The 27,342-nt window shown below is 37.8% G+C and overlaps 1 protein-coding gene across 8 annotated transcripts in view; it reads right to left on the reverse strand.

Moving 5' to 3' along the window:
* KIAA1328 (KIAA1328 ortholog) overlaps positions 1-27,342 on the reverse strand; it is a 402,048-nt gene that overhangs the window by 122,581 nt on the left and 252,125 nt on the right. For 6 of the 8 annotated variants that reach the window (XM_033177892.1, XM_033177899.1, XM_033177898.1 and 3 more), the window contains 2 exons: positions 25,388-26,049; positions 7,490-7,597 (listed from right to left, as the gene is read on the reverse strand). In XM_033177892.1, the coding sequence (XP_033033783.1) occupies positions 7,490-7,597; positions 25,388-26,049 (770 nt within the window). The remainder of the gene's footprint in view (positions 1-7,489; positions 7,598-25,387; positions 26,050-27,342) is intronic. The other 2 variants (XM_033177894.1, XM_033177900.1) reach the window with 1 other exon arrangement.

The following is a 27,342-nucleotide window of genomic DNA, read 5'->3' on the forward strand; positions in this document are numbered from 1 at the left end:
AGATGCAGGGGTTCTTGGGACCTAAGGCAGAATGTAGTTCGATGGAGGCTGATCTCCCAAAATGGCAGAGACGTACAGCTGCTTGAGTCTCGGGGATATGTGGGACCCAGTATCAACTGTCTCGCTGGAACAATGCTGTTGCATGGGCTCCGGGTAGCTGCCTATACTAGTCTCAATGCCCGTAAGAACTGAAGAGCTCTCCCATAGCTAGAATTATAGGAGCCCATGGTGGGAATGTAGACCACTGGATATCACTTGCTAACTCTTTCCCTATAATGAGGGCAGAACTTAAAGAACATGGTGGTGCTTTACTTCACTTTATTTTCCCTGGTATGAGCTGATCCTGGCCAGACTGGTGGCTTTGCTTTTCTCTCCTTCTGTGCCTCAGAGGTTCCCTGTGACTTCCCTGTTGAATTCCAGTGCTTCTCTCCAAGAAGCTCTATTTGACACTTAGTTATTTACTTACTGTTTTGATCCTTCTTTGTAGAGGAGATGAGTTCTGGTGACTCTAGGTATTCATTTTGAACTATTATTTTTTGCTTTGTTTTCCCTGATTAGTTGCAGAAGGTTTTACAGATTTATTATTTGGATTTACCTTTCTGAGAATTGCCTATTTAAGGTAGTTTATCTTATTGATTCAAGAGAATGTTTATATTCTGGATGTATTAGTATTCATCATCTTCTGATGATTTCTTATTATACCTTCAACTGAGGCTATTTCAAGTTTATCAGCATCCTCCTCCCTGATGTTCTCCTCATTGCCATCTTTCTTAGGAGACTTCCTTTCATACTTAACTGAGAAAGACTGAGATTTACAAAATTAGTGCTCCAGTCAAAGAGACAGACATGTTCTAAGGTTTAGGGGCATCTGGGCACATATGACCTAAATTTAAATAATTATGACAAAAATATAAGACTATATACAGCCTCCAAAAAAAGTCCTAAAATGCCTCTGAGAAGATCATATACCTTTCAAAATCACACATTATAAGGATTTCAAGAAACTCTGGCAAGTGCTTCCAAGTCTGACAGTCATTGGTAAGTCAAGAATTCTCACATGGCAGGCCTTAATTATTTAATCTAATGTGAGGTTGAAAGCAGTAAAGACAATGAATTTAATGTCTATTTGATTCCATTTGCTATGTAAATGATGTTGTCTCCACTAACACCAGGAACTGGTAGACATACGTCAGGGGAGAATACTGTAGAGAATTGAGAAGCCTTTGTAGAATTATTAAACAAAAATGCCCACTAATTTTAGAAAATACAATCAAGAATAGTTATGAGAATGATTCACTTACTTTGTACCTTACAGGCTCTTCAGCTTTAACACTAGAACTCCCTAAATAAAATTTAATTTCAAGCAAATTTTATTGATTTGGATATTTAAATTATCTTAGTATTAGAAGTACTCTGTTTTTAAAATATTAAACTTAATTAAGAATTTGGGACTAAAATAAATGAGATAATGAGAAACTGAAAACTTTTTTTAAAATTAACAGTTCATTTTGAGTTAATTATATACAATTACCAAAATCTAATTGCAATTTATTTCCTATTGTCTGTGGGAAGAATCACAGTCAAGGGAATTTACATTGCTGCCTTCCTGCATAAATGCTACAGAATGAAAATAAATAATACGTGAGGTCTTAACGACAAATAAGAGCAAATGGTAAGGCACAGCTGAGCTAAACCATTGGAAGATAATTATCACATGAAAGATGGTAATGATTTCAAAAGTCATAAGTTGTTTCTAAGTCCTCTGGTTTCTTTTTTAGTTAGTTTGTTTGATGTTAATGTACTGGTTATACAAAGATAACCCTTAAAAATGAACAGTTTTGTAATTTTGAATACTCCTATAAGATATGACCATTTTTGTACTTTTATATAATACTGAGCAATTCAACAAAAATTTTTATTGTTAAGAAAAGAAAAACTACCTTGCTAAGTGCTTTGGATGATATAAAAAGTCACTACCAGGCAGGGCTCAGTGGCTCACGACTATAATCCCAGCACTTTGGGAGGCCGAGGTGGGTGCATCACCTGAAGTCAGGAGTTCAAGACCAGCCTGACCAACACGCTGAAACACTGTCTCAACTAAAAATATAAAAATTAGCTGGGCATGGAAGCATGCACCTGTAGTCCCAGCTACTCAGGAGTCCGAGACAGAAGAATTGCTTGAACCTGGGAGGTGGAGGTTGCAGTGAGCTCAGATTGTGACACTGCACTGCAGCCCAGGTGACAAAACGAGACTTCATTAAAAAAAAAAAAAAAAAGCCACTACACCTTCAAGTACCCTAATAGTAGAATAAGGTAAATATACAAATATCTATCATCTATACATAACATAAGGGCTATAAAAGAAACACAAAGAAAATATTTCTGGAAGAGGTAATATTTGAGATAAGTCACAAAAGACAGGATAGAATTTTGATAGGCTAGAGATAGGGACCTATCCTCCCTACCTCAAACACACACATACACACATATATACGTACCCTCCCCCACCACACCCTCCTAGGAAATTATTAATAGAACATGGGTACCTTTGGGCAGAATTACTATGTTTACTATAGCTCTGATAAATAACCATTCTGTTCTGTTAAATGAGAAAAAAGTGTTCAATTTGATTTCTAAAATATACATAGATGTTGTATATATTTGTAAGCATAAACAAAGGTTTAGAAGGATACATATTAGAGTGCTAACCCTAATTCAACCAAGACAGTCAGGACAGACAACAGAATAGAAAATGAAAAATGACCGATATTTTCTTAATATGTCTGTGATGTTTTACTTTTTACAAGAGAAATGTTGATATTAAAACTTTTTTAAAGTTCAATTAAAAATTTTTAAGGTGGTTTATGAAACAAAATTTATAATATAAAATTATACATATTCATGAATAAATAAGAAATAATAATACATACAAAAATTACCTCCAGATGATGAGATTATAGGTACATTTTATTTTCTTCTTTAGTATTATCAGCATTTTATATTTTTTCTACCATAAGCAAGAAAGCAAATCAGTAAAGACACAGATAAACATGAATAGTATTAAAAATAAAAAAATTTAAATTAAAAAATACATATCAACTAAGGAAAAACTATAATGTCCCTACATAAAAAATATGAACATAGGAAGGAAGTGAAAATTCCACAAAGAAACACAAAACATTAATAAACATAGAAAAGTATTCATTCGAATTGAATACAGAGTGACTGCAAATTACAAGATTCCATCTTTCTGCCCACTAAATTGTGAAATATAGTTTAAGAATACAAATAAACACTGGAGAGCTAATTCACATGACTGATTGAATACACATCTCTATTCTCTTCTAAAACCACTGAAAACTAATACTAAAAGAACAAAAAAGTTATAAAACCTATGAAGCTGCAAAGTGAAGACAGCACAACAGAGAAGAGATGTTAATAGAATTTTAGAAGGCTGGAAAGCAGGTGTATCCGTTGAAACTCAACTAGCCAAGCAGTAAAGTCAAAACTGAAATATCTGCTAGCTGGGGCTGAAAGATGCTATAAGCTGAAACATGTCAGAGAACTCCTGAAAGGCTCAGGGACTGGTGTAAGCAGGTAGAAATGCAGATGGTACTAAAAGCACAGCTGATTTAAAGTCTCTACAGCAGTGAAAAGCCAACGTGTCCTCCTCTATCCGTCCCCATTGTATGAAGACGACTGGAGGTTTATCCCCCAGACGAGGCTCAAAAAGAATGACCTTGAACTTGGGGGCCTGAACTACATTGAGGGCAGAAATCCATATAGTTAAAAGGGAGATTAAGTGAAAGCCTATGTAACAAGTGATGAGCCCTTTTTTCTTTACTCCCCCTGGCTCCCCACATTGGCATGAAACTTAAATAATGCTTTGATCGCTTATTTTCACACCTGCAAGAGATTTATCCATAGGGAAACTGATCATCCCAAGAGAAGAAAATCTATGGATAGTAGCAAGAGTCCCCAACGTGCCTACCTGATCACGGTGAAGTCCATTAGCTGACAAGCACTGCTCATAATATACTTAGAGCTTTTCATAGTTTTTTATCGTTTTGCTTCACGGTATAGGTGGATCATCAGACATTTGTGGAAAAAAGCAATTTGAACTTGCTGAAAATAGACACAATTCACCAGGAAGAGATAAAACTTCAAAAATTATTACAAATATTCTCAGAGATAAGAAAAAAACATTGCATATGTAAAATGAGAATGGGTTTTATTTTAAAAAATGGCCTAAGAATAAGATGTTTTCAGAAATTAAGAATTATAATGCTGGGTGCAGTAGCTCATGCCTATAATCCCGTTCTTTGGGAGTCTGAGGTAGGTAGATAACACCTGAGCCCAGGAGTTTGAGACGAGCCTGGGTAACATGGTAAAACCCTGTCTCTAAAAAAAGCATACAAAAAAATTGGTTGGGTGTAGTGGCATGTAACATGGTAAAACCCTGTCTCTAAAAAAAGCATACAAAAAAATTGGTTGGGTGTAGTGGCACGCACCTGCAGTCCTAGCTACCTGGGAGGCTGAGTGGGGAGGATCATTGAGCCCATGAGACCAAGGATGCAATGAGCTGTGATTGTGCCACTGAACTTGAGCCTGGGCAACAGAGTGAAACCCTGTCTCAAAACACAAACAAACAAAAAATTGATATGAAATATAGGAGAGAAAAATAAGAAAATCAGAGTTTATTCTAAGAGAGTCAACATCTCAGTAAGATGAGTTCTTGAAAGAGACAATACATTAGCAAAGAAAATTTCTCTAAATTGAAGAAAGCGTCCCAGTTAAAAGATTCTGCATGAATGGAAAAAGGTGTAACTTATGCATATCAGCATAAACTTTTAGAATTTTAGAGAAAGATAAGTCCTAATAGTTGTGATGGGGAATAGGTCACATAAAAAGATCAAGAATCAGACTGCAACACACTTCTTAATAGCAACACTAGAAACTAGAAGGTAATAGAATACAACCTTCAATCCTTTTTGAGGAAAACTATTAAGTCAGAATGCTATATAAAGTTAAACTATAAATTAAACATGAAGATTGACTAAAGACATTTTTTCAGAGGTGTGACACAAAAAAATTACTGCCTCTGTACTCCTACAGTAAGCTACTACAGGGCATGTTCTAGTAAGATGAAAGGGTATAAACCAAAAAGAGGATAGGATGCTATCTAGGAAAAAAGGAATATAAGATAGAAAAGAAAGAAAATTTCCAGGTTGATAGGTAAGGAAATTTCAGATGAAATCACTAGACAAAACACCTAGAGAATAATAAAGTTCATACTAGAGCAGGATTTTATGGAAGTGTCTAGGAAGGATATCTTGTAAACTCTAATTGGTAAACACTGTATATATTTATTGTATGCAAAGTGATGTTTTGATATACTGTATGTATTCACTGCAAAATGATTAAATCGAGTTGGTTAACACATCCATCATCTTACATATTTATATATTTTTGTGGTGAGAACATTTAATATCTACTCTCTTAGCAATATTCAACTATAAGATATGTTATTATAGCCATAGTCACCATGTTATACAACAGACCTCCAGAACATATTCATCCTTACTGAAACTTTGCAGTCTTTGAGCAATATCTTCCTATTTCACCCCCTGCCCCTGCCTCTGCCCCTAAACCCCCAGGCCCTGGCGACCACTGATTCAACCTTTTTAGATTCTACATATAAGAGAGATCACACAGTATTTGTCTTTTTGTGCTGAATAAGGCATTTTTAAACTCCAGAGAAAATAATTATACAAAATTAAATTTAATAATAGTACATAGTTCAGCTGTGCATACAATATTTACAGTCATAAATATTTTGATATAGATATATTGAGAGGACAGAGGGAAGGAAATAGCACACATAGGGGTATGTTATATATGTAGAGAGAAATATGGAGAGAGGGAGGAGATGGAAAAAGGGAGAAAGAAAGGGTAAAGAGAGGGAAGATAAAAGGGAGAAAAGGAGGGAGCAAATAGTTATCAGTGAGAGCTAAATCATCAACTTCCATAGCAGAAAGTCAATACTAATGACTACATAAGTCTGTTATTCAGAAATACGGATAAAAATACTAGAAGGAACAGATAAAAGAGGAAACATCTAAAACAGTCAAAACTGCTTGTTGGAAGAGGAACGTCAGCAAGATGGCAGAATAGGACTTTCAAGGACTCGTCCCTGCCCCTCCCATCTCCCCCATCAGAAATATCAACTAGAATAACCATCCACCTACAAAAATACCTTTATAAGAGCTATATAAACCAGATGAGAGATTATAGCACCAGGTTGTAGCACAAAAATAAGAAGGAATGTATTGAAGAGGGTAGGAAGAACAGACTTACATTACTGGCAGTACCCTTTCCCCAAACTCTGGCAACACAGTAGACAGAGATACCCTCTGTTTGGGCAGGGAAGAGAGGGAAGTGAGAACCAGACTTTGCCTCAGATGCTAACATCAGGCCCACCTCAGTAAAAGCTAGAGTTGGGCAGCCCCTCCTGGTCCCAGACTCCAGGCCAATACTACATAATGAGCATTCAGACCTGCCTCAGCACCAGGTGGGATCCTGCTATTCCAAATTCCAGCCCTGCCTCAGATTCCAGACCAGCCCAGAGCCAGGTCAGTCCACAAAACCCAAGTTTACTCCCGCCCCAGTCTAGATTGGCATCCCTGACCTCTGGTACCAGGCCTGCCCCATGCTAGGTCAGTCTTTATGGTCCCACCCTGAGGCAGACTCAGGCCTGACACCACAGAACCCAGTGCTGGGCTGGCTCCACAGACCCAGGATCCAGGACCCAGTTTCAAGGCCTACCCTTTAGCTCCAGGATCCAGATTGGTTGTTGCGGACCTAGCCTCTAGGCCAGCAATCACACAAAACAATCTGGCAATGTGAATCAAGGATTGTAAAAAGATACATATATACTTTGTACTAGTAATTCCATTTACAGGAATCTATAACAAGGAAACAGGTAGAGATAAAGTTAAAACATTTATTTAGAGAAATGTTCTTCAAGGCAAAATTTATAATAGCAAAATCATGTATTATCCGATAACAGACTAATAGATATATATTGAGCACAGTTGCCAGGCAATACATATTTGTCGAATGAATTAATGTTTTCACAGAGTATATAATAAGACCAGAAAATATGATACAGTGAAAAAAGCAACATAAAATTCTGTATAAGCATAATCCTTAATACTCAACATAGACTATAATACCGCACCAAAAAAAAAAAAAAAAAAAAAGAAATAGAAAAGAGCTCAAAAGATTACCTCAAAGTTGTAGGATTATGAATGATTTTTATTTTGTTTTTCATACTTTTCTATATTTTTCAAAAATTTATAACAGGAATGTACTTATTCATATGGTCACAAAACTGTATTAATCAATATAGAGCTATAAATGTATACCAAATATATCCTAAATATTTATGCCCTTAATATTCTTGTTTTCACTAAGACTTCAGGTTTACCTTGGTCCAGAGTCACTGCCATTCATATCCAGTTTGAGTTCTTGGGGTTTAGTAAGCTCTTTTTCAGCAACCACTTCTCTCGACTTAAACAGTGCCTGAGCTCTTAACCTGTAAAAATTAATTTTAAAAATTTCTAATCTTGTGAAGCCTGATAACCTGAATGATAAACTCTGGAAAACCATGCTCTTTCAGCTAGACCCCCAGAAATTATTTTCCAATTAAAACTCAGTCAAAAATAAATGAGTTAAAAATAAATGAGTAATTCTTAAACATACATAAACAAACACAAAATGATTTCATAGTAACTTAAATTTTCTTTATAGAAAGGTAGGGAAGATTAAGTTGGTTAGAATATCATTTAAAAATTCAAAATTGTAGACACTTCAATAGGAGTACTTTAAATATCTGCTGTAGAAAGTTAATTCTTCTCTCTATTCATCGTAAGCAAGTATGTTGCCATCACCAGTGTATCAATGTGAATTCTAGTAACTCTAATTATCACTGACCCTGACCAACATTTATATGGGAAGCACCCACTTCTCATACTGTCATTTCAAAGAATTAGGGGCACAGCTCACTAACCAACATATTTTCCCTGAGTCAAAGACGAATTCTTCCAAAAGAATTGGAAGACACTTTATCCATCAATGCTTACTTGGCCCTACATTGACATGTACTGAGGAGGGAAAGCCATTGAAAAACTCAGCAAAAAGGTCTTCTACTGGGAGTTTGAGTGTCAGTCACTGGTATCAAATATGTGACACTTATTTTCTTGTCTTTTAAGATATGTTCTCTGGTTATCGTAAAAGTATATTCTTTAACTATGAAATCAAACTCTGAAGTGTAAAAACATTATTAAAACAATATTGTCATTTTCACCATTGTCAAAAGACATTCTTATAATTCCAACTAACTGGTTGGAATTAATGTACAAAGTACATGGATTAATTCCCTAAAGGAACTTACAGTTTAAGACTAATATTTGGTGGTGACACATAGGTAGGAAAATGTAGATGCAAAATGCCCAAACAGGGAATTACGAGAAAAGTGAAAAAAAGCAGCAATAATATCAGTCACAGTAGGCTCTATAGCAGTAGAGATGATCTTGATGACAGCAACTACCTTTAAGGAATGCATTTTATATATACTATTGTACTGATCCTTACAACCACTCTATAACACAGTTACTTTTACCATTATTTATTTATAAATTACTGAAGTGACGGCCGAGCCAGGCACATAACTCTCTCAAGGTGACATATTTTTCACTGGTGAACACTGAATTTTATCATAGCTAGGTAGAGAGTACATGTAATAAGGCATATTGTTAGAGTAGGAGACAAAGGTAAATATTTATAATTAGCCTTGATTTTTATTCATTATACATACACTACTTTGCTCCAAAAATGATTTAAGGTGGTTCTTGGCACAATCATGAATAATATTCTGGATAAATCTTCTCTGATCAATCTGGAAAGTGCTCACAAAGATAATACCCTTTCGAAAGCTGTTACTGACAATCATGTAGTAGCAAGGTGGCAGAACAAATCATTAATTACAATTTAAGTAAATGTCAATGTCATGCCAAATTTATTCTAAAATGACAAGCTTGTCCCAAGATTCTGAACTACTGTAACAATTCTGTGCTACTCATTTGGTATTCAATTGGATTGCCTTCCCAATATTTTTCTTGAACATTCTGAACACTATAAACAACGGCTTGTGTACAGCAGATATTAATTCATGAGTTTAGTTGACGTGAAATTCCCTGGGGCCGGGCGTGGTGGCTCATGCCTATAAGCTCAGCACTTTGGGAGGCCGAGGTGGGTGGATCACCTGAGGTCAGGAGTTTGAGACCAGCCTGGCCAACATGGCAAAATCCCATTTCTACTAAAAATACAAAAATTAGCTGGGCGTGGTAGCAGGTGTCTGTAATCCCAGCCATTTGGGAGGCTGAGGCAGGAGAATCCCTTGAACCCAGGAGACAGAGGTTGCAGTGAGCCAAAATCACACCACTGCATTTCAGCCAGGGCTACAGAGTGAGACGCTGTATCAAAAAAAAAAAAAAAAAATTCCTTGGGGCAGGTAAATGACAAGCTCAGTAAAGATATATAAAAGTTAAAATTATATATATATAAAATTTTATAAATATATATAACTCTTATATATATATATAACTCATATATATATATAACTCTTATATATATATATATAAAAGAGTGAGATTGTGAGTAATATAGCAAGCCAAGGTCAAGTCTTGCGTATTTTAATACCCCTCACATAGAGTTTTGTGCAGAGTAGAGGGCTTAGTAAATATGTGCTCAGACAAGAAGAATGAAACTCAATTACAGAACACCATTACACATTAAACAATAAGGTGCTAATTTTGGACATATTGAATAACAAATTATTAGTTATGTGAAAAAGAAACCAGACCTAGAAATTTTAAGTAGTGGGATTTTGACTGTGTTATAATGAAAAGTCAGGGTGTGGATAAATGGAAAAGTAGGACAGAGATATTTAAATCAGAGGAAAACGTAGAGCTTGAGAAAGAAACATGAATGATATACTGAAAAGATCTCAAGGAAACAAATCTGCCTTTTGGAAAAAAAACTTTATTTCTCAGGAAAAGTGGGACAAATGGGTAGAGAGGTAGTTCCAAATTATAAAAGGCTTCAAATTCTAGGTTGAATAAACATAACCTAATACAAAATTATCAGGGGTTTTTAAAATTCAGAAGTGGCACAATAAAAGCAATGTCTTAGGAGGATTCATTTGAGATAGATATTCTTGTTATATGATACTAATGTGCAGAAGGTTGAATTTCAGAACCCAAAAGTGATAAAATTACATAAACCTAAAAAGTAGGCCAGAGAGTAGGGCAACTTTCAGCCTAGAAATATAAATTGTCATACCGATTAATTAAATGGATAGATTTATGGTCCTAGTTCTGGGTTGCACAAGCTAACTATGGTAAAACATGGTGGCAGTAAGCAGGAGAACTAGAGGTGAAAGCTGTTCAATTAAAAATGTCTTAGCGAGGTGCGGTGGCTTATGCCTGTAATCCCAGCACTTTGGGAGGCTGAGGTGGGCGGATCACTTGAGGTCAGGAGTTTGAGACCAGCCTGGCCAACATGGTGAAACCCTGTCTCTACTACAAATACAAAAATTAGCCTGGTTTGGTGGCGTGTGCCTGCAATCCCAGCTACTCGGGGAGGCTGAGGCAGGAGAATTGCTTGAACCTGGGAGACAAGGGTTGCAGTGAGCTGAGATCGCACCACTGCACTCCAGCTTGGGTGACAGAACGAAACTCTGTCAATAAATAAATAAATAAATAAACAAACAAAAAATAAATATCTTGAGTCTCTGTTTCTCTGGGCATCTCACTTGGGTTTGGATTTTTTTTTTTTTTTTAATTGTCTTGATTGGAAATAACTTTGTTTTAGGATGACAGCAACATAAGGATACATGAAATGGCAGACCTACGACTGGGATGAACAAAGTCACCAGAAACCAGCATGACTAGTTCTTTTTTTTTTTTGAGACAGAGTCTTGCTCTGTAACCCAGGCTGGAGTGAAGTGGCGTGATCTCAGCTCACCGCACTGCAACCTCTGCCTCCCGGGTTCAAGCAATTCTCCTGCCTCAGCCTCCCGAGTACCTGGGATTACAGGTGTCTGCCATCATGACCGGCTAAGTTTTATATTTTTTGTAGAGACGGGGTTTCACCATGTTAGCCAGGATGGTCTCAATCTCCTGACCTCGTGATCCACCTGCCTGGGCCTCCCAAAGTGCCGGGATTACAGGTGTGAGCCACTGTGCCTGGCCAAGCATGACTAGTTCTAAAGGTGGCCAGTGTTACAGCTGGGTACTGTCTGATAGTTTGGATATATTTCCTTCACAAAGGCTAACCAAGAAGACTGAAAATGACCCAAAGTAAATAAAGTAAAACATTGGGGCTCCTAAAGCCACAAAGCAAATAACTCTTTCCAAGGATAATACCCATCTAACCAAAAGGTTGCATTGTAGTCAAATGCCAATCACTTTCAAGTAAAGGAACTCAACACATGAGATGAGAACATGGTCAGCTTAAACTGACAATTAGCATAAAGAGATCTGGGTTCCAGAAAGATCTCAAGCTATTTTATGTGAGTAGTTTTCCAGATGGTATACGTTTTTATACTTTAAAAAAAGTAATAAATTTCAAAGGTAATAACAGAAAACAGGCATTGTCTGCCTATCACCAGAGTATACTGTGAACCTTCCTGGTCATTTTGCTTTCTTAAGTACTTTTGTTCAATCCACAAAAATCTAATATTTGAATAAAAAATAATAAAATATAACTTGATAAAATGTAATTCACACAGTTTCTGGATAAATGAAATTGGAAGAAAATTATAAACCATTAGACTTATTGAACTGTTTTTTTTTTTTTTTTTTTTTTTTTGAGGCAGAGTCTTGCTCTGTCACCAAGGGTGGAAGTGCAGTTGGTGCAATCTCAGCTCACTGCAACCTCCACTTCCCGCATTCAAGCAATTCTCATGCCTAAGCCTCCTGAGTAGCTAGGATTACAGGCGCCCACCACCATGCCTGGCTAATTTCTGTATTTTAGTACAGAGAGGGTTTCACCATGTTGGTTAAGCTGGTCTCAAACTCCTGACCTCAGGTGATCCACCCGCCTTGGCCTCCCAAAATGCTGGAATTACAGGCGTGAGCCACCACGCCCAGCCTGAACTTTTACATATGTATTTGCTTTCCATTATTTAATAAAAATCTCTAGGGACTAAAGTTCTGAGACATGATGAAATAGCTGCACTTCTCTCTACCTCTGTACAACTAAAAATCTTAGACATTACACTTGAAACAAACAAAAGGATACTGTAAAAGGTAAGAAATGGAGGCCAGAAAAACAACAACATGGTGAGTTTCCTGGGCTTTGTTTTTACCTTAGAAATCTTGCATGTGGGAGAAGCTGGCAACCTAGAAACTCTAAAGTCATAGAGGAAAAAATAGGCTGCACTCTCCGTCTAAAGGATCAGGAAAGGAGCAGTCTATATTGACAGAAAACTTTTAGACAATAACTGTCCTACTACAGCCAAACATCATGGGAAAAATTGTGGTCTCACTTCCCTCATTCCCACCAGCAAAGGTCCAGTGGGAGGGAAGACTTCCGTTTTCCAATGGTTCAACGAGACATCTTAAATCTTCACTGGGGTGGTGTTGGACAGCCAAGATCAGTATCTCACACCATAAACTGAAAATGTCCAGAATACAATAAAAAATCACTCATCATGCCACAAATGAAGACAATCTCAACTAGAATAAAAACACAACCAGCAGAAACTAGTGTCGAGATGACGTAAATGTTGGCATTATCTGATAAGAATAGTAAAGCATGCACCATAAAAATGCCTCAAAGGCACTTATGAATATGCTCTTTGAAAGGAAAAGAACAGAGGGCGGAGCAAGATGGCAGAATAGGAACAGCTCCAGTCTCCAACTCCCAGCGCGAGCGACACAGAAGACCGGTGATTTCTGCATTTTCAACTGAGGTACTGGGGTCATCTCACTAGGGAGTGCCGGACAATCGGTGCTGGTCAGCTGCTGCAGCCCAACCAGCGAGAGCTGAAGCAGGGCGAGGCATCACCTCACCTGGGAAGCGCAAGGGGGAAGGGAATCCCTTTTCCTTGCCAGGGGAACTGAGACACACAACATCTGGAAAATCGGGTAACTCCCACCCCAATACTGCGCTTTAAGCAAACCGGCACACCAGGAGATTATATCCCACACCTGGCCGGGAGGGTCCCACGCCCACGGAGCCTCCCTCATTGCTAGCACAGCAGTCTGCGATCTAACTGCAAGGCAGCAGCGAGGCTGGGGGAGGGGCGCCCGCCATTGCTGAGGCTTAAGTAGGTAACCAAAGCCGCTGGGAAGCTCGAACTGGGTGGAGATCACAGCAGCTCAAGGAAGCCTGCCTGTCTCTGTAGACTCCACCTCTGGGGACAGGGCACAGCTAAACAACAACAACAACAACAAAAACAAAAAGCAGCAGAAACCTCTGCAGACCCAAACGACTCTGTCTGACAGCTTTGAAGAGAGCAGTGGATCTCCCAACACCGAGGTTGAGATCTGAGAAGGGACAGACGGCCTGCTCAAGTGGGTCCCTGACCCCTGAGTAGCCTAACTGGGACACATCCCCCACTAGGGGCAGTCTGACACCCCACACCTCACAGGGTGGAGTACACCCCTGACAGGAAGCTTCCAAAGTAAGAATCAGACAGGTACACTCGCTGTTCAGCAATATTCTATCTTCTGCAGCCTCTGCTACTGATACCCAGGCAAACAGGGTCTGGAGTGGACCTCAAGCAATCTCCAACAGACCTGCAGCTGAGGGTCCTGACTGTTAGAAGGAAAACTATTAAACAGGAAGGACACCTACACCAAAACCCCATCAGTACGTCACCATCATCAAAGACCAGAGGCAGATAAAACCACAAAGATGGGGAAAAAGCAGGGCAGAAAAGCTGGAAATTCAAAAAATAAGAGTGCATCTCCCCCTGCAAAGAAGCGCAGCTCATCGCCAGCAACGGATCAAAGCTGGACGATGAATGACTTTGATGAGATGAGAGAAGAAGGCTTCAGTCCACCAAACTTCTCAGAGCTAAAGGAGGAATTACGTACCCAGCGCAAAGAAACTAAAAACCTTGAAAAAAGAATGGAAGAATTGACAGCTAGACTAATTAATGCAGAGAAGGTCATAAACGAAATGACAGAGATGAAAACCATGACACGAGAAATACGTGACAAATGCACAAGCTTCAGTAACCGACTCGATCAACTGGAATAAAGAGTATCAGTGATTGAGGATCAAATGAATGAAATGAAGTGAGAAGAGAAACCAAAAAAAAAAGAAGAAAAAGAAATGAACAAAGCCTGCAAGAAATATGGGATTATGTAAAAAGACCAAATCTACATCTGATTGGGGTGCCTGAAAGTGAGGGGGAAAATGGAACCAAGTTGGAAAACATTCTGCAGGATATCATCCAGGAGAACTTCACCAACCTAGTAGGGCAGGCCAACATTTAAATTCAGGAAATACAGAGAACGTCACGAAGATACTCCTCGAGAAGAGCAACACCAAGACACATAATTGCCAGATTCACCAAAGTTGAAATGAAGGAAAAAATGTTAAGGGCGGCCAGAGAGAAAGGTCGGGTTACCCACAAAGGGAAGCCCATCAGACTAACAGCAGATCTCTCGGCAGAAACTCTACAAGCCAGAAGAGAGTGGGGGCCAATATTCAACATTCTTAAAGAAAAGAATTTTGAACCCAGAATTTCATATCCAGCCAAACTAAGTTTCATAAGTGAAGGAGAAATAAAATCCTTTACAGATAAGCAAATGCTTAGAGATTTTGTCACCAACAGGCCTGCCTTACAAGAGATCCTGAAGGAAGCACTAAACACGGAAAGGAACAATGGGTACCAGCCATTGCAAAAACATGCCAAAGTGTAAAGACCATTGAGGCCAGGAAGAAACTGCATCAACTAACGAGCAAAATAACCAGCTAATATCATAATGGCATTATCAAGTTCACACATAACAATATTAACCTTAAATGTAAATGGACTAAATGCTCCAGTTAAAAGACACAGACTGGCAAACTGGATCAAGAGTCAAGACCCATCAGTCTGCTGTATTCAGGAGACCCATCTCACATGCAGAGACATACACAGGCTCAAAATAAAGGGATGGAGGAAGATCTTCCAAGCAAATGGAGAACAAAAAAAAAGCAGGGGTTGCAATCCTAGTCTCTGATAAAACAGACTTTAAACCATCAAAGATCAAAAGAGACAAAGAAGGCCATTACATAATGGTAAAGGGATCAATTCAACAGGAAGAGCTAACTATCCTAAATATATATGCACCCAATACAGGAGCACTCAGATTCATAAAGCAAGTGTTTAGAGACTTACAAAGAGACTTAGACTCCCATACAATAATAATGGGAGACTTCAACACTCCACTGTCAACATTAGACAGATCAATGAGACAGAAAGTTCACAAGGATATCCAGGAATTGAACTCATCTCTGCACCAAGCGGACCTAATAGACATCTATAGAACTCTCCACCCCAAAGCAACAGAATATACATTCTTCTCAGCACCACATCGCACTTATTCCAAAATTGACCACATAATTGGAAGTAAAGCACTCCTCAGCAAATGTACAAGAACAGAAATTATAACAAACTGTCTCTCAGACCACAGTGCAATCAAACTAGAACTCAGGACTAAGAAACTCAATCAAAACCGCTCAACTGCATGGAAACTGAACAACCTGCTCCTGAATGACTACTGGGTACATAACGAAATGAAGGCAGAAATAAAGATGTTCTTTGAAACCAATGAGAACAAAGATACAACATACCAGAATCTCTGGGACACATTTAAAGCAGTGTGTAGAGGGAAATTTATAGCACTAAATGCCCACAAGAGAAAGCTAGAAAGATCTAAAATTGACACTCTAACATCACAATTAAAAGAACTAGAGAAGCAAGAGCAAACACATTCAAAAGCTAGCAGAAGGCAAGAAATAACTAAGATCAGAGCAGAACTGAAGGAGATAGAGACACAAAAAACCCTCCAAAAAATCAATGAATCCAGGAGTTGTTTTTTGAAAAGATCAACAAAATTGACAGACCGCTAGCAGGACTAATAAAGAAGAAAAGAGAGAAGAATCAAATAGATGCAATAAAAAATGATAAAGGGGATATCACCACCGACCCCACAGAAATACAAACTACCATCAGAGAATACTATAAACACCTCTACACAAATCAACTAGAAAATCTAGAAGAAATGGATAATTTCCTGGACACTTACACTCTTCCAAGACTAAACCAGGAAGAAGTTGAATCCCTGAATAGATCAATAGCAGGCTCTGAAATTGAGGCAATAATTAATAGCCTACCAACCAAAAAAAGTCCAGGACCAGATGGATTCACAGCTGAATTCTACCAGAGGTACAAGGAGGAGCTGGTACCATTCCTTCTGAAACTATTCCAATCAATAGAAAAAGAGGGAATCCTCCCTAACTCATTTTATGAGGCCAACATCATCCCGATACCAAATCTTAGCAGAGACACAACAAAAAAAGAGAATTTTAGACCAATGTCCCTGATGAACATTGATGCAAAAATCCTCAGTAAAACACCGGCAAACCAAATCCAGCAGTACATCAAAAAGCTTATCCACCATGATCAAGTGGGCTTCATCCCTGGGATGCAAGGCTGGTTCAACATTCGCAAATCAATAAATATAATCCAGCATATAAACAGAAGCAAAGACAAAAACCACATGATTATTTCAATAGATGCAGAAAAGGCCTTTGACAAAATTCAACAGGCTTCCTGCTAAAAACTCTCAATAAATTCGGTATTGATGGAACGTATCTCAAAATAATAAGAGCTATTTATGACAAACCCACAGACAATATCATACTGAATGGGCAAAAACCGGAAGCATTCCCTTTGAAAACTGGCACAAGACAGGGATGCCCTCTCTCACTACTCCTATTCAACATAATGTTGGAAGTTCTGGCTAGGACAATCAGGCAATAGAAAGAAATAAAGGGTATTCAGTTAGGAAAAGAAGGAGTCAAATTATCCCTGTTTGCAGATGACATGATTGTATATTTAGAAAACCCCATCGTCTCAGCCCAAAATCTCCTTAAGCTGATAAGCAACTTTGGCAAAGTCTCAGGATACAAAATCAATGTGCAAAAATCACAAGCATTCTTATACCAGTAACAGACAAACAGAGAGCCCAATCATGAATGAACTCCATTCACAATAGCTTCAAAGAGAATAAAATACCTAGGAATACAACTTGCAAGGGATGTCAAGGACCTCTTCAAGGAGAACTACAAACCACTGCTCAGTGAAATAAAAGAGGACACACACAAATGGGAGAACATACCATGCTCACGGATAGGAAGAATCAATATCGTGAAACTGGCCATACTGCCCAAGGTTATTTATAGATTCAATGCCATCCCCATTAAGCTACCAATGACTTTCTTCACAGAATTGGAAAAAACTGCTTTAAAGTTCATATGGAACCAAAAAAGACACCCCATTGCCAAGATAATCCTAAGCCAAAAGAACAAAGCTGGAGGCATCACGCTACCTGACTTCAAACTATACTACAAGGCTACAGTAACCAAAACAGCAAGGTACTGGTACCAAAACAGAGATCTAGACCAATAGAACAGAACAGAGCCCTCAGAAATAGTATCACACATCTACAGCCATCTGATCTTTGACAAACCTGAGAGAAACAAGAAATGGGGAAAGGATTCCCTATTTAATAAATGGTGCTGGGAAAATTGGCTAGCCAGAAGTAGAAAGCTGAAACTGGATCCTTTCCTTACTCCTTATACGAAAATTAATTCAAGATGGATTAGAGACTTAAATGTTAGACCTAATACCATAAAAACCCTAGAAGAAAACCGAGGTAATACCATTCAGGACATAGGCATGGGCAAAGGACTTCATGTCTAAAACACCAAAAGCAACGGCAACAAAAGCCAAAATTGACAAATGGGATCTAATTAAACTAAAGAGCTTCTGCACAGCAAAAGAAACTACCATCAGAGTGAACAGGCAACCCACAGAATGGGAGAAAATTTTTGCAATCTACTCATCTGACAAAGGCCTAATATCCAGAACCTACAAAGAACTCAAACAAATTTACAAGAAAAAAGCAAACAACCCCATCAAAAAGTGGGCAAAAGATATGAACAGACATTTCTCAAAAGAAGACATTCATACAGCCAAGAGACACATGAAAAAATGCTCATCACCACTGGCCATCAGAGAAATGCAAATCAAAACCACAATGAGATATCATCTCACACCAGTTAGAATGGCAATCATTAAAAAGTCAGGAAACAACAGGTGCTGGAGAGGATGTGGAGAAATAGGAACACTTTTACACTGTTGGTGGGATTGTAAACTAGTTCAACCATTACGGAAAACAGTATGGCGATTCCTCAAGGATCTGGAACTAGAAGTACCATATGACCCAGCCATCCCATTACTGGGTATATACCCAAACGATTATAAATCATGCTGCTATAAAGACACATGCACACGTATGTTTATTGCAGCACTATTCACAATAGCAAAGACTTGGAATCAACCCAAATGCCCATCAGTGACAGACTGGATGAAGAAAATGTGGCACATATACACCATGGAATACCATGCAGCCATAAAAAAGGATGAGTTTGCGTCCTTTGTAGGGACATGGATGCAGCTGGAAACCATCATTCTCAGCAAATTATCACAAGAACAGAAAACCAAACACCGCATGTTCTCACTCATAGGTGGGAACTGAACAGTGAGATCACTTGGACTCGGGAAGGGGAACATGACACACCGGGGCCTATCATGGGGGGCGGGGGGGAGGGATTGCCCTGGGAGTTATACCTGATGTAAATGACGAGTTGACGGGTGCTGACGAGTTGATGGGTGCAGCACACCAACATGGCACAAGTATACATATGTAACAAACCTGCACGTTATGCACATGTACCCTAGAACTTAAAGTATAATAATAATAATAATAATAATAATAATAATAAAGAAAGGAAAAGAACAGAAAGTCTCTGAAAATAAAGAGAAAACATAAAGAAGAACTAAGTGGAAATTTTGGCTCTGGAAAAAAGATAACTGAAAAAGACAATAAGTAAAATTTAAAAACTCAGTGGACTGGCTCAAAAACAGAATGAAGAGGACAAATGAAAGAACCAGAAATTTGAGAATAGAACAAGAGAAATTGCACAATCTGAACAACAAAGAGAAATAGACTAAATACACACAAAAAAGCCTAAACAGAATATCAGAGACATGTGGAACATTTTAATAGTTGCCATTCTGACTGGCCTGAGATGGTATCTCACTGTGGTTTTGATTTGCATTTCTCTAATAATCAGTGATATTGAGCTTTTTTTCATATGTTTGTTGGCCGCATAAATGTCTTCTTTTGAGAAGTATCTGTTCATATGCTTTGCCTACTTTTTGATGGAGCTGTTTTTTCCTTGTAAATTTGTTTAAGTTCCTTGTAAATTCTGGATATTAGACCTTTCTCAGATGGGTAGATTGCAAAAATTTTCTCCCATTCTGTAGGTTACCTGTTCACTCTGATGACAGTTTCTTTTGCTGTGCGGAAGCTCTTTAGTTTAATTTGATCCCATGTGTCAATTTTGGCTTCTGTTGCAATTGCTTTCAGCATTTTCATCATGAAGTCTTTGCCCATGCCTATATCGCAAATGGTATTGCCTAGGTTTTCCTCTAGGGTTTTTATGGTTTTGGGTTTTACATTAAGTCTTTCATCCATCTTGAGCTAATTTTTGTCTAAGGTGTAAGGAAGAGGTCCAGTTTCAGTTTTCTGCATATGGCTAGCCAGAGATCATGTCCTTTGCAGGAACATGGATGAAGCTGGAAGCCATCATCTTCAGCAAACTAACACAGGAACAGAAAAGCAAATACCACATGTTCTCACTCAAAAGTGGGAGTTGAACAATGAGAACACATGGACACAAGGAGGAGAACAACACACACCAGAGCCCGTTGGGGAGTCGGGGGCAAGGGGAAGGAACTTAGAACATGGGTCAATAGGTGCAGCAAACCACTGTGGCACCCGTAAACCTATGTAACAAACTTGTACACTCTGCACACATATCCCGGAACTTAAAGTAAAATTTAAAAAAAATGTGGAGCCATAACAAAAGATTGTAAATTTATGTCATTAGCTAGCCAGAGGAGGGCATGGGGTTCAAAAAGTATTAGAAAAAAATTAGAGAAAACTTCCTAAATTTGACAAAAGACACAAAACTATAAATCAAGAAGCTAATCAAAGTTTTTATAGGATAAAGAAATCCATGTGAAGACATATCACAGTGAAATTTCTTAAAACTAAAGACAAAAAAAACTTTAAAAAGCAAAAGAGAAATTATATTTTATGTATAGAGAAAAATAATGCAAATGACTGTGGAAAACATCAGGGGGCAGAAGAAAATGTCACATTTTTCAAGTGCTGATAGAAAAAAAAAGAAACCCTGTCAACTCAGAATCCTATATTCAGCAATGGTAATAGCCTTTAGAAATGATGTAAAAATGAGAACGTTTTCATACGAAGCAAAACTACTGCAGGCTTACCCTAAAGAACAGTTAAACAGAGCTCTAAAAACAAAACAACAAAACAAAGGATAAAAGAGGAAATCTTGGAACATCAGGAAGGAAGAACAATAGAAAAAAATAGAAATACAGATAAATATAATAGATTTTTTCTCTTCACTTTCCTAAATTACTCTGTAACTTATTTTAAATTTGATGATTTAAGCAAAAATTATAATATTTTATGATGTGGTTCTTAATGAGAGACTCTGTTTAGGTTTTTTTTGGTTTAGTCTATTTCTGTTGTTCAGATTGTAAAACTTCTCTTGTTCTAGTCTCAATGGGAAACTTTAAGACAATTATAAATGGGGGAGGGTAAGGGAACTTAAAGGGAGATCAAATTTCTACATTTAATTTAAACTGATAAAATATGACACCAATAGACTTTGATAAGTTATATGTGTTTAACAGAATATTTAGAGCAACCAATAAAACAAATCTATTCAAAGAAATATACTCAAAAACACTACAGTGGTTTCTTGGTATCCTCAGGGGATTAGTCCCAGACCTTCTCCCATACCAAAATCCCACGGATTTACTCAAGTGATGTGTATGTATATATAATCTTTGCACATCCTCTGGTATGATTTAAATCATCTCTACATTACTTATAATACTGGTAATACTTACTATAATGTCAATGCTATGTAAATATTTGCTATACTATATTTTTTATTTATAATAGTTTTATTGTTGCATTATTTATTGCCTCCAAATATTTTCAATCCACAGTGGGTTGACTCCAGGGATATGGAGGGCCAACTACATGGGAAATCATATACAATTTACATTAAAAGTAAGTGTCTGGGCCAGGTACAGTGCCTCATGCCTGTAATCCCAGCACTTTGGAAGGCTGAAGTAGGCAGACTGCTTGAACCTAGCAGCTCAAGACCAGCTTGAGCAAAATGGCGAAACCCCATCTCTACAAAAAACACAAAAATTAGCTTGGCATGGTGGCACACGCCTGTAGTTCCAGCTATTCAGGAAACTGAGGCAGGAGGATCACCTGAGCCCAGGAGGTCAAGGCTGCAGCAGTGAGCCATGATCATGTCACTGCACTCCAGCATGGGCAACAGAGTCAAGAGCCTGTCAAACCAAAAAAAAAAAAAAAAAGTAAATTTCTGAACATGACATACCAATGAAAAGAAACTGGCTGACTTAAATAAATGCTGTGTCTAAGAAACTGAATTCAAAATCACGACATATATATGGTGAAAGTAAAAGGATGGAAGAACACATACCTTGAAAACCTTAATAAAATGAAAGTAAGAATGGCTATATTAATATCAGGTAAAGGAGACTTTAGATAAAAAAAGATTATGAGGTAGGTGGATCACCTGAGGTTAGCAGTTAGAGATGAGCCTGGCCAACACGGTGAAACCCCATTTCTACTAAAAAAATATATATATACATATATATAAACTAGCCAGACATGGTAGTGGGCGCCTGTAATCCCAGCTATTCGGGAGGCTAAGGCAGGAGAATTGCTTGAACCCAGGAGACGGAGGTTGCAGTGAGCCAACACAGTGCCACTGCACTCCAGCCATGGTGACAGAGTGAGACTCCATCACAAAAAACAAAAACAAAAACAAAAACAAAAACAAAAACAAAAACAACAACAAAAAAATAGGAACCGAGAAAGACATTACATAGTGACAAGATGGTTGATCTGCCAAGAAGACACAGCAAATTTAAATGCGTAAGCAGCAAATAACAGAGGTATAAATATATAAAACAAATACTAATAGAACTAACAGGAAAAATAGATAATAGATATATCATAATTGTACCTGGAGATTTCAAAACCCCTCTGTCAATAAGTGATAGATGTAGGCAGAAAATCAGCCAGAATATAGAAGAATTCAACAATACTGTCAAATAATAGGATCTAATTTACAGAACACTCCACCCAACAGCAGAATATATATTCTCAAACATCGTGGAACATATATCAAGACAGAACATACCCTAGGGTCCTTAAACAAACTTCAATGAGTCTGAAACAATGAAAATTATACAGTGTGTTATGTGAGCATGGTGGTATCAAACTAAAAATCAGTAACAGAAATAAAACAGGAAAATCTTTAAGAATTTGGAAACTAAATATAGCACTTCTAAATAACCCATGGGTCAAATAGGAAGTTTCAAAAGATACCCCAAAAAAACACTGAATTGGATAAACATGAAAATGCAACATATCAAAATTTGTGGGACACAGCTGAATCCAGTGCCGAGAAGGGAATTTAGAGCACTAAATGTTTCCAGTAGAAAAGTGAAAAAGTCTCAAATCAATATGCTTTCACCTTAACAAATTAGGAAAAAAGAAGAGCAAAGTAAATTTAAAGCAAGCAGAAGGAAGAAAATAATAAAGAGCAGAAACCAATGAAATTGAAAACAGAAAAATAACAAAAACTAAATGAAACAAAAAGCCAGTTATTTGAAAGATAATTAAAATAAACAAACCTGTGGCAAGGTAGATTATCCAATAGATAACTTGAATAGCCTTGTAAGTATAAAGGAAATCAAACTTGGAATTTACAGTCTCAAAAAATAAATCTCCAGGTCCAGATGGTTTCACTGGAGAATTCTACTAAACATTTACGGAAGAATTAACACCAATTCTACACAATCTCTTTCAGAAAGCAGAAGCAGAGCAAACATGTCCCAACTCATTTTATGAGGCCTGCGTTACCTTGATACCGAAACAAGACAAGGACAAAGGGGGAAAAAAACGGAAAACAACAGAACAATATCCCTCATCAAAACTAATGCAAATAGGCCAGACACAATGGCTCACGCCTGTAATCCCAGCTACTCAGGAGGCTGAGGCATGAGAATCCCTTGAACGCAGTAGGTAGAGGTTACAGTGGGCTAAGATCACGCCACTGCACTCCAGCCTGGGTGACAGAGCAAGACTCTGTCTCAAAAAAAAACAAAACAAAACTGATGCAAATATTCTCCACAAATATTAGTAAATGGAATTCAGTAACATTTTTAAAATCTTACATTATGACCAAGTGGGGTTTATTTCAGGGATGCAAGGCTGGCTTAATATTTAAAAATCTATGTAATTCACCATATTAACAGGGCAAATAAGAAAAGCATATGATCATAAAAGATACTTGACAAAATTCATAAAAGGTATTTGACAAAATTCAACATCTATCTCTATGATAAAACTTTACATAATCCATAACAGAAAAAGTAGATAAATTGGACTTTATTAAAATTAAAATTTTTTGCTCTGTGAAAGATCCTATTAAGCAATCGAAAAGGCAGAGTCAGGAGCAGTGGCTCAAACCTGTAATTCCAGGTTTAGGAGGCTGAGGCATGAGAATTGTTTAAGTTCAAACCAGCCTGGGCAACAGTGAGAACCTGTCTTTACCAAAAGAAAAAAAAAATTAAAGATAAACAAGAAAAGACAAGCTACAGACTGGGAGAAAATATTTGCTACTCACATATCTGACAAAGGACTTATATCTAGATATATGAAGAACTCTGCAAACAGCAAAACACCCAAATGATCCAATTAGAATATGGGCAAAACTGAAGAGATAATTTACTGAAGAAGATAGGAGGGCAAACAAGCACACACACAAAAAGATGTTCAACATCATTAGCCATTAGTGAAATGCAAATTAAGACTGCAATGAAATGTCTCTATACACATATTAGAAGAGGTAAAATAAAAATTAATGACAATACCAAATGTCAATAAGGATGTGGAGAAAAGAAACACTATATAATAACAAATTAGCAACTTAGCTTTTCAAGCACTGTTCTTAGGAAGAACTGTTAAGGGAAGAACAGCCCACATATGGATAGGTTTATGAGAATTCGTCATTCAACAGGTCATGCTTCACGGCCAGAAAGGGTTAAATTTAGAAGACTCCCTTCACTTGTTATATTTTATATTATGGCAGGTAGACATAAATTTGGAATGATGACAGCTAATCTCACTGCTTTACAATCTAATTCCACACCCCGAAATCTCAAGCTTTTACTTAATGTCTAATATTGTCCACAATGATATCAAACAGCAAAGGATTCTGCATAATGGTAAGATCATTTTAAAATGTCTTTGGAACCCAGCAAAAATTACACCAGACTGCTCAGAAATAGATATTCTAAGCTATCAGTTTGGAAGACAAGGTAATCTTTGAAGTCTTTCAAAGAATAAAGGGGAATTTACTTAGTAGACGTAACTGATACGCATCTTGAGCAAGCCAAGATCCAGAAGAACCTCTGGTTCTACACATCTGCTATAGTAACATAGCAATTTGACACTGTGTTCTCCAAACTACAGACATTGCTAAAAGAAGAAGCAGGACTCGGCCAGGTGCGGTAGCTCACGCCTGTAATCCCAGCACTTTGGAAGTTCTAGGCGGGTAGGGTAGATCACGAGGTCAGGAGTTCAAGACCAGCCTGGCCAAGACGGTGAAACCCCGTCTCTACTAAAAATACGAAACTTAGCCAGGTGTGGTGGCGGGGGCCTGTAATCCCAGCTACTCAGGAAGCTGAGACAGAGAACTGCTTGAACTCGGGAGGCGGAGGCTGCAGTGAGCTGAGATCGTGCCGCTGCACTCCAGCCTGGGCAATAGGGCAAGACTTCGTCTCAAAAGAAAGAAAGAAAGAAAAAGAACAGGCAGTACTCACCAATTGTAATCCAGTCGAGACTGGTGAAGCTGTTGCTGTTTTAGAAGAAGCTTTGTCTCCTGCTGGGCCAGCAGATGCTGAAGGCGTTCCTTTTCAATTTCCAGCTCCATTTTCTGAAGCATCAGTTGCTGCTTTCTATCTTCTGAGATCTGCTTTTTCAAAGTTTCATTTGGTTGCAGCGCCCCTCCACCATGCAACAGAGATGTCCAAGACAGCCCACAATAACTGCATGATTCTGGATGTGTCTTAGGATGTTGAGGGGCCATGTTTGTAGAATGGCTCTCATGAACACCATCTGCAGCAAGTCTATGACCACAGCACTGACTAGGAGCAGGCTTAAGGTGTGGACATTCCTTCATGTGCAATTCTTCTTGTGGCATTTTCTCTGTTGGGACTGCATCTACTGGTTTTCTCCCTGGAGATTCATAATTACATGTTGTGGTCTCTGATGGTATCTTACCTAGATCATCTTTGGGATGATGAAGGGTTACTGGTTTCAAAGAATTATTCCTAAGTGCTATAAGGGATTCTGAAGCTGAATCCTGGATTGCAGACTTAGGTCTTTGCTTAGTTTGATAGGAGGTCTGCGGTCTGGCTACACTCAAGTAGGAACCATCCAGTTCCACAGATGAACACTGGAGAGTGTTTTTTCTATTGGATACCTAGAAAGAACCACAAGATCACCTGTCAGATAAGAACACAATATAACAAGTTCTTTCATTCAGTTTTTCAGAAATCAGTGATATATGTTTACTAAGCCAAAGTTGTTTTGTCTTAAATATTAAATTATAGCATTCACACAGTTAAACAGACTTGTGCCCCAAAGCTACATCCATTATCAAACAATCTACACTTCCATAAATCCATATAAAGATAAGAAAAATAAGTTGCTGCTACATGTTGCTTAAGCAAGATCTTTGGTGATTTCAGGAGTTGCAAATAATGAGAGTTACATAAAATCAATTTTGAGAAGAGGTAAAAGCCTTAAACATTAACATCTTAAAATGTTTACTTTTGAATACTGAGCCAAGAAATCCATTCAGTCACCTTAAATATTCTTTGCCATTACACGGCATGAGATTTGATGTAAAACATTTCACCTTATACTGAATAGAATGTGACTTACTGGTAGAACTTTGATGAGGGTTTATAAATATCTTTACAGAACACAGATTAAAAACAACCACTTTCAACAAAATAGGATTCTAACCAAAAGCAGTTAAATACAAAAAGTATTTAATTTCATCTACAAACATAAGTGATTTTTCAATTAATCTATTCAAGTGATTAGTCTGATAGAATTTGGGCAGAAAGGAAGCAGTTGCAAATTATCTCTGACATGTCAATAAAGTCAGATTTTCCAACATTTTAGCTGTCTGTTCTATCGGTGAGAACAAAACTTAATCTATATCAGTGATTCTCAAACTTTAATGTGTAGCAGAATAACCTGGAGAGTGCTTGTTAAACATGAAACTATAGCTTAATCCCCAGAGTTTCCAAATCTTTCTGTCTGGAGCAGACTCAGAGAATTTGCTCATGTTGCTGATCTGGGACCACACTTTGTAAACTGTTGGTCTGTATCATGGAACATCTCCATCTCCCTTAACTGTTGAGCTTAGCTTGGGAAGGTTGAGTTGTTATACTTAGCTCATCTGTGAACATCGTTACTTAGTATGACTAAGCAGCTTTTCTTCACAGTGTATTTCAGAAACATGGTATATCTAGATTCCAGGTTGTCCAAACAGAAATATTATAGCTTAATATAAATGTTGTGTGTGTTACAGAAGAGCAACTTGCCCATGAAGGTGGACACTTGTAATTAACAAAATAATAATGAAAGATAATGATCAGACTCTTCCAAGGGTAGCCCTTTATAACATAAAAACTTCCCCTCAATTTAGATCTGGAGCACAGCAAAAAAGGGCCTCCAAGTCCAATTACTTAACTAGCAAGAT

Source organism: Trachypithecus francoisi, unplaced genomic scaffold (assembly GCF_009764315.1).
Source record: "Trachypithecus francoisi isolate TF-2019V2 unplaced genomic scaffold, Tfra_2.0 Lachesis_group19, whole genome shotgun sequence".
Taxonomy (NCBI): domain Eukaryota; kingdom Metazoa; phylum Chordata; class Mammalia; order Primates; family Cercopithecidae; genus Trachypithecus; species Trachypithecus francoisi.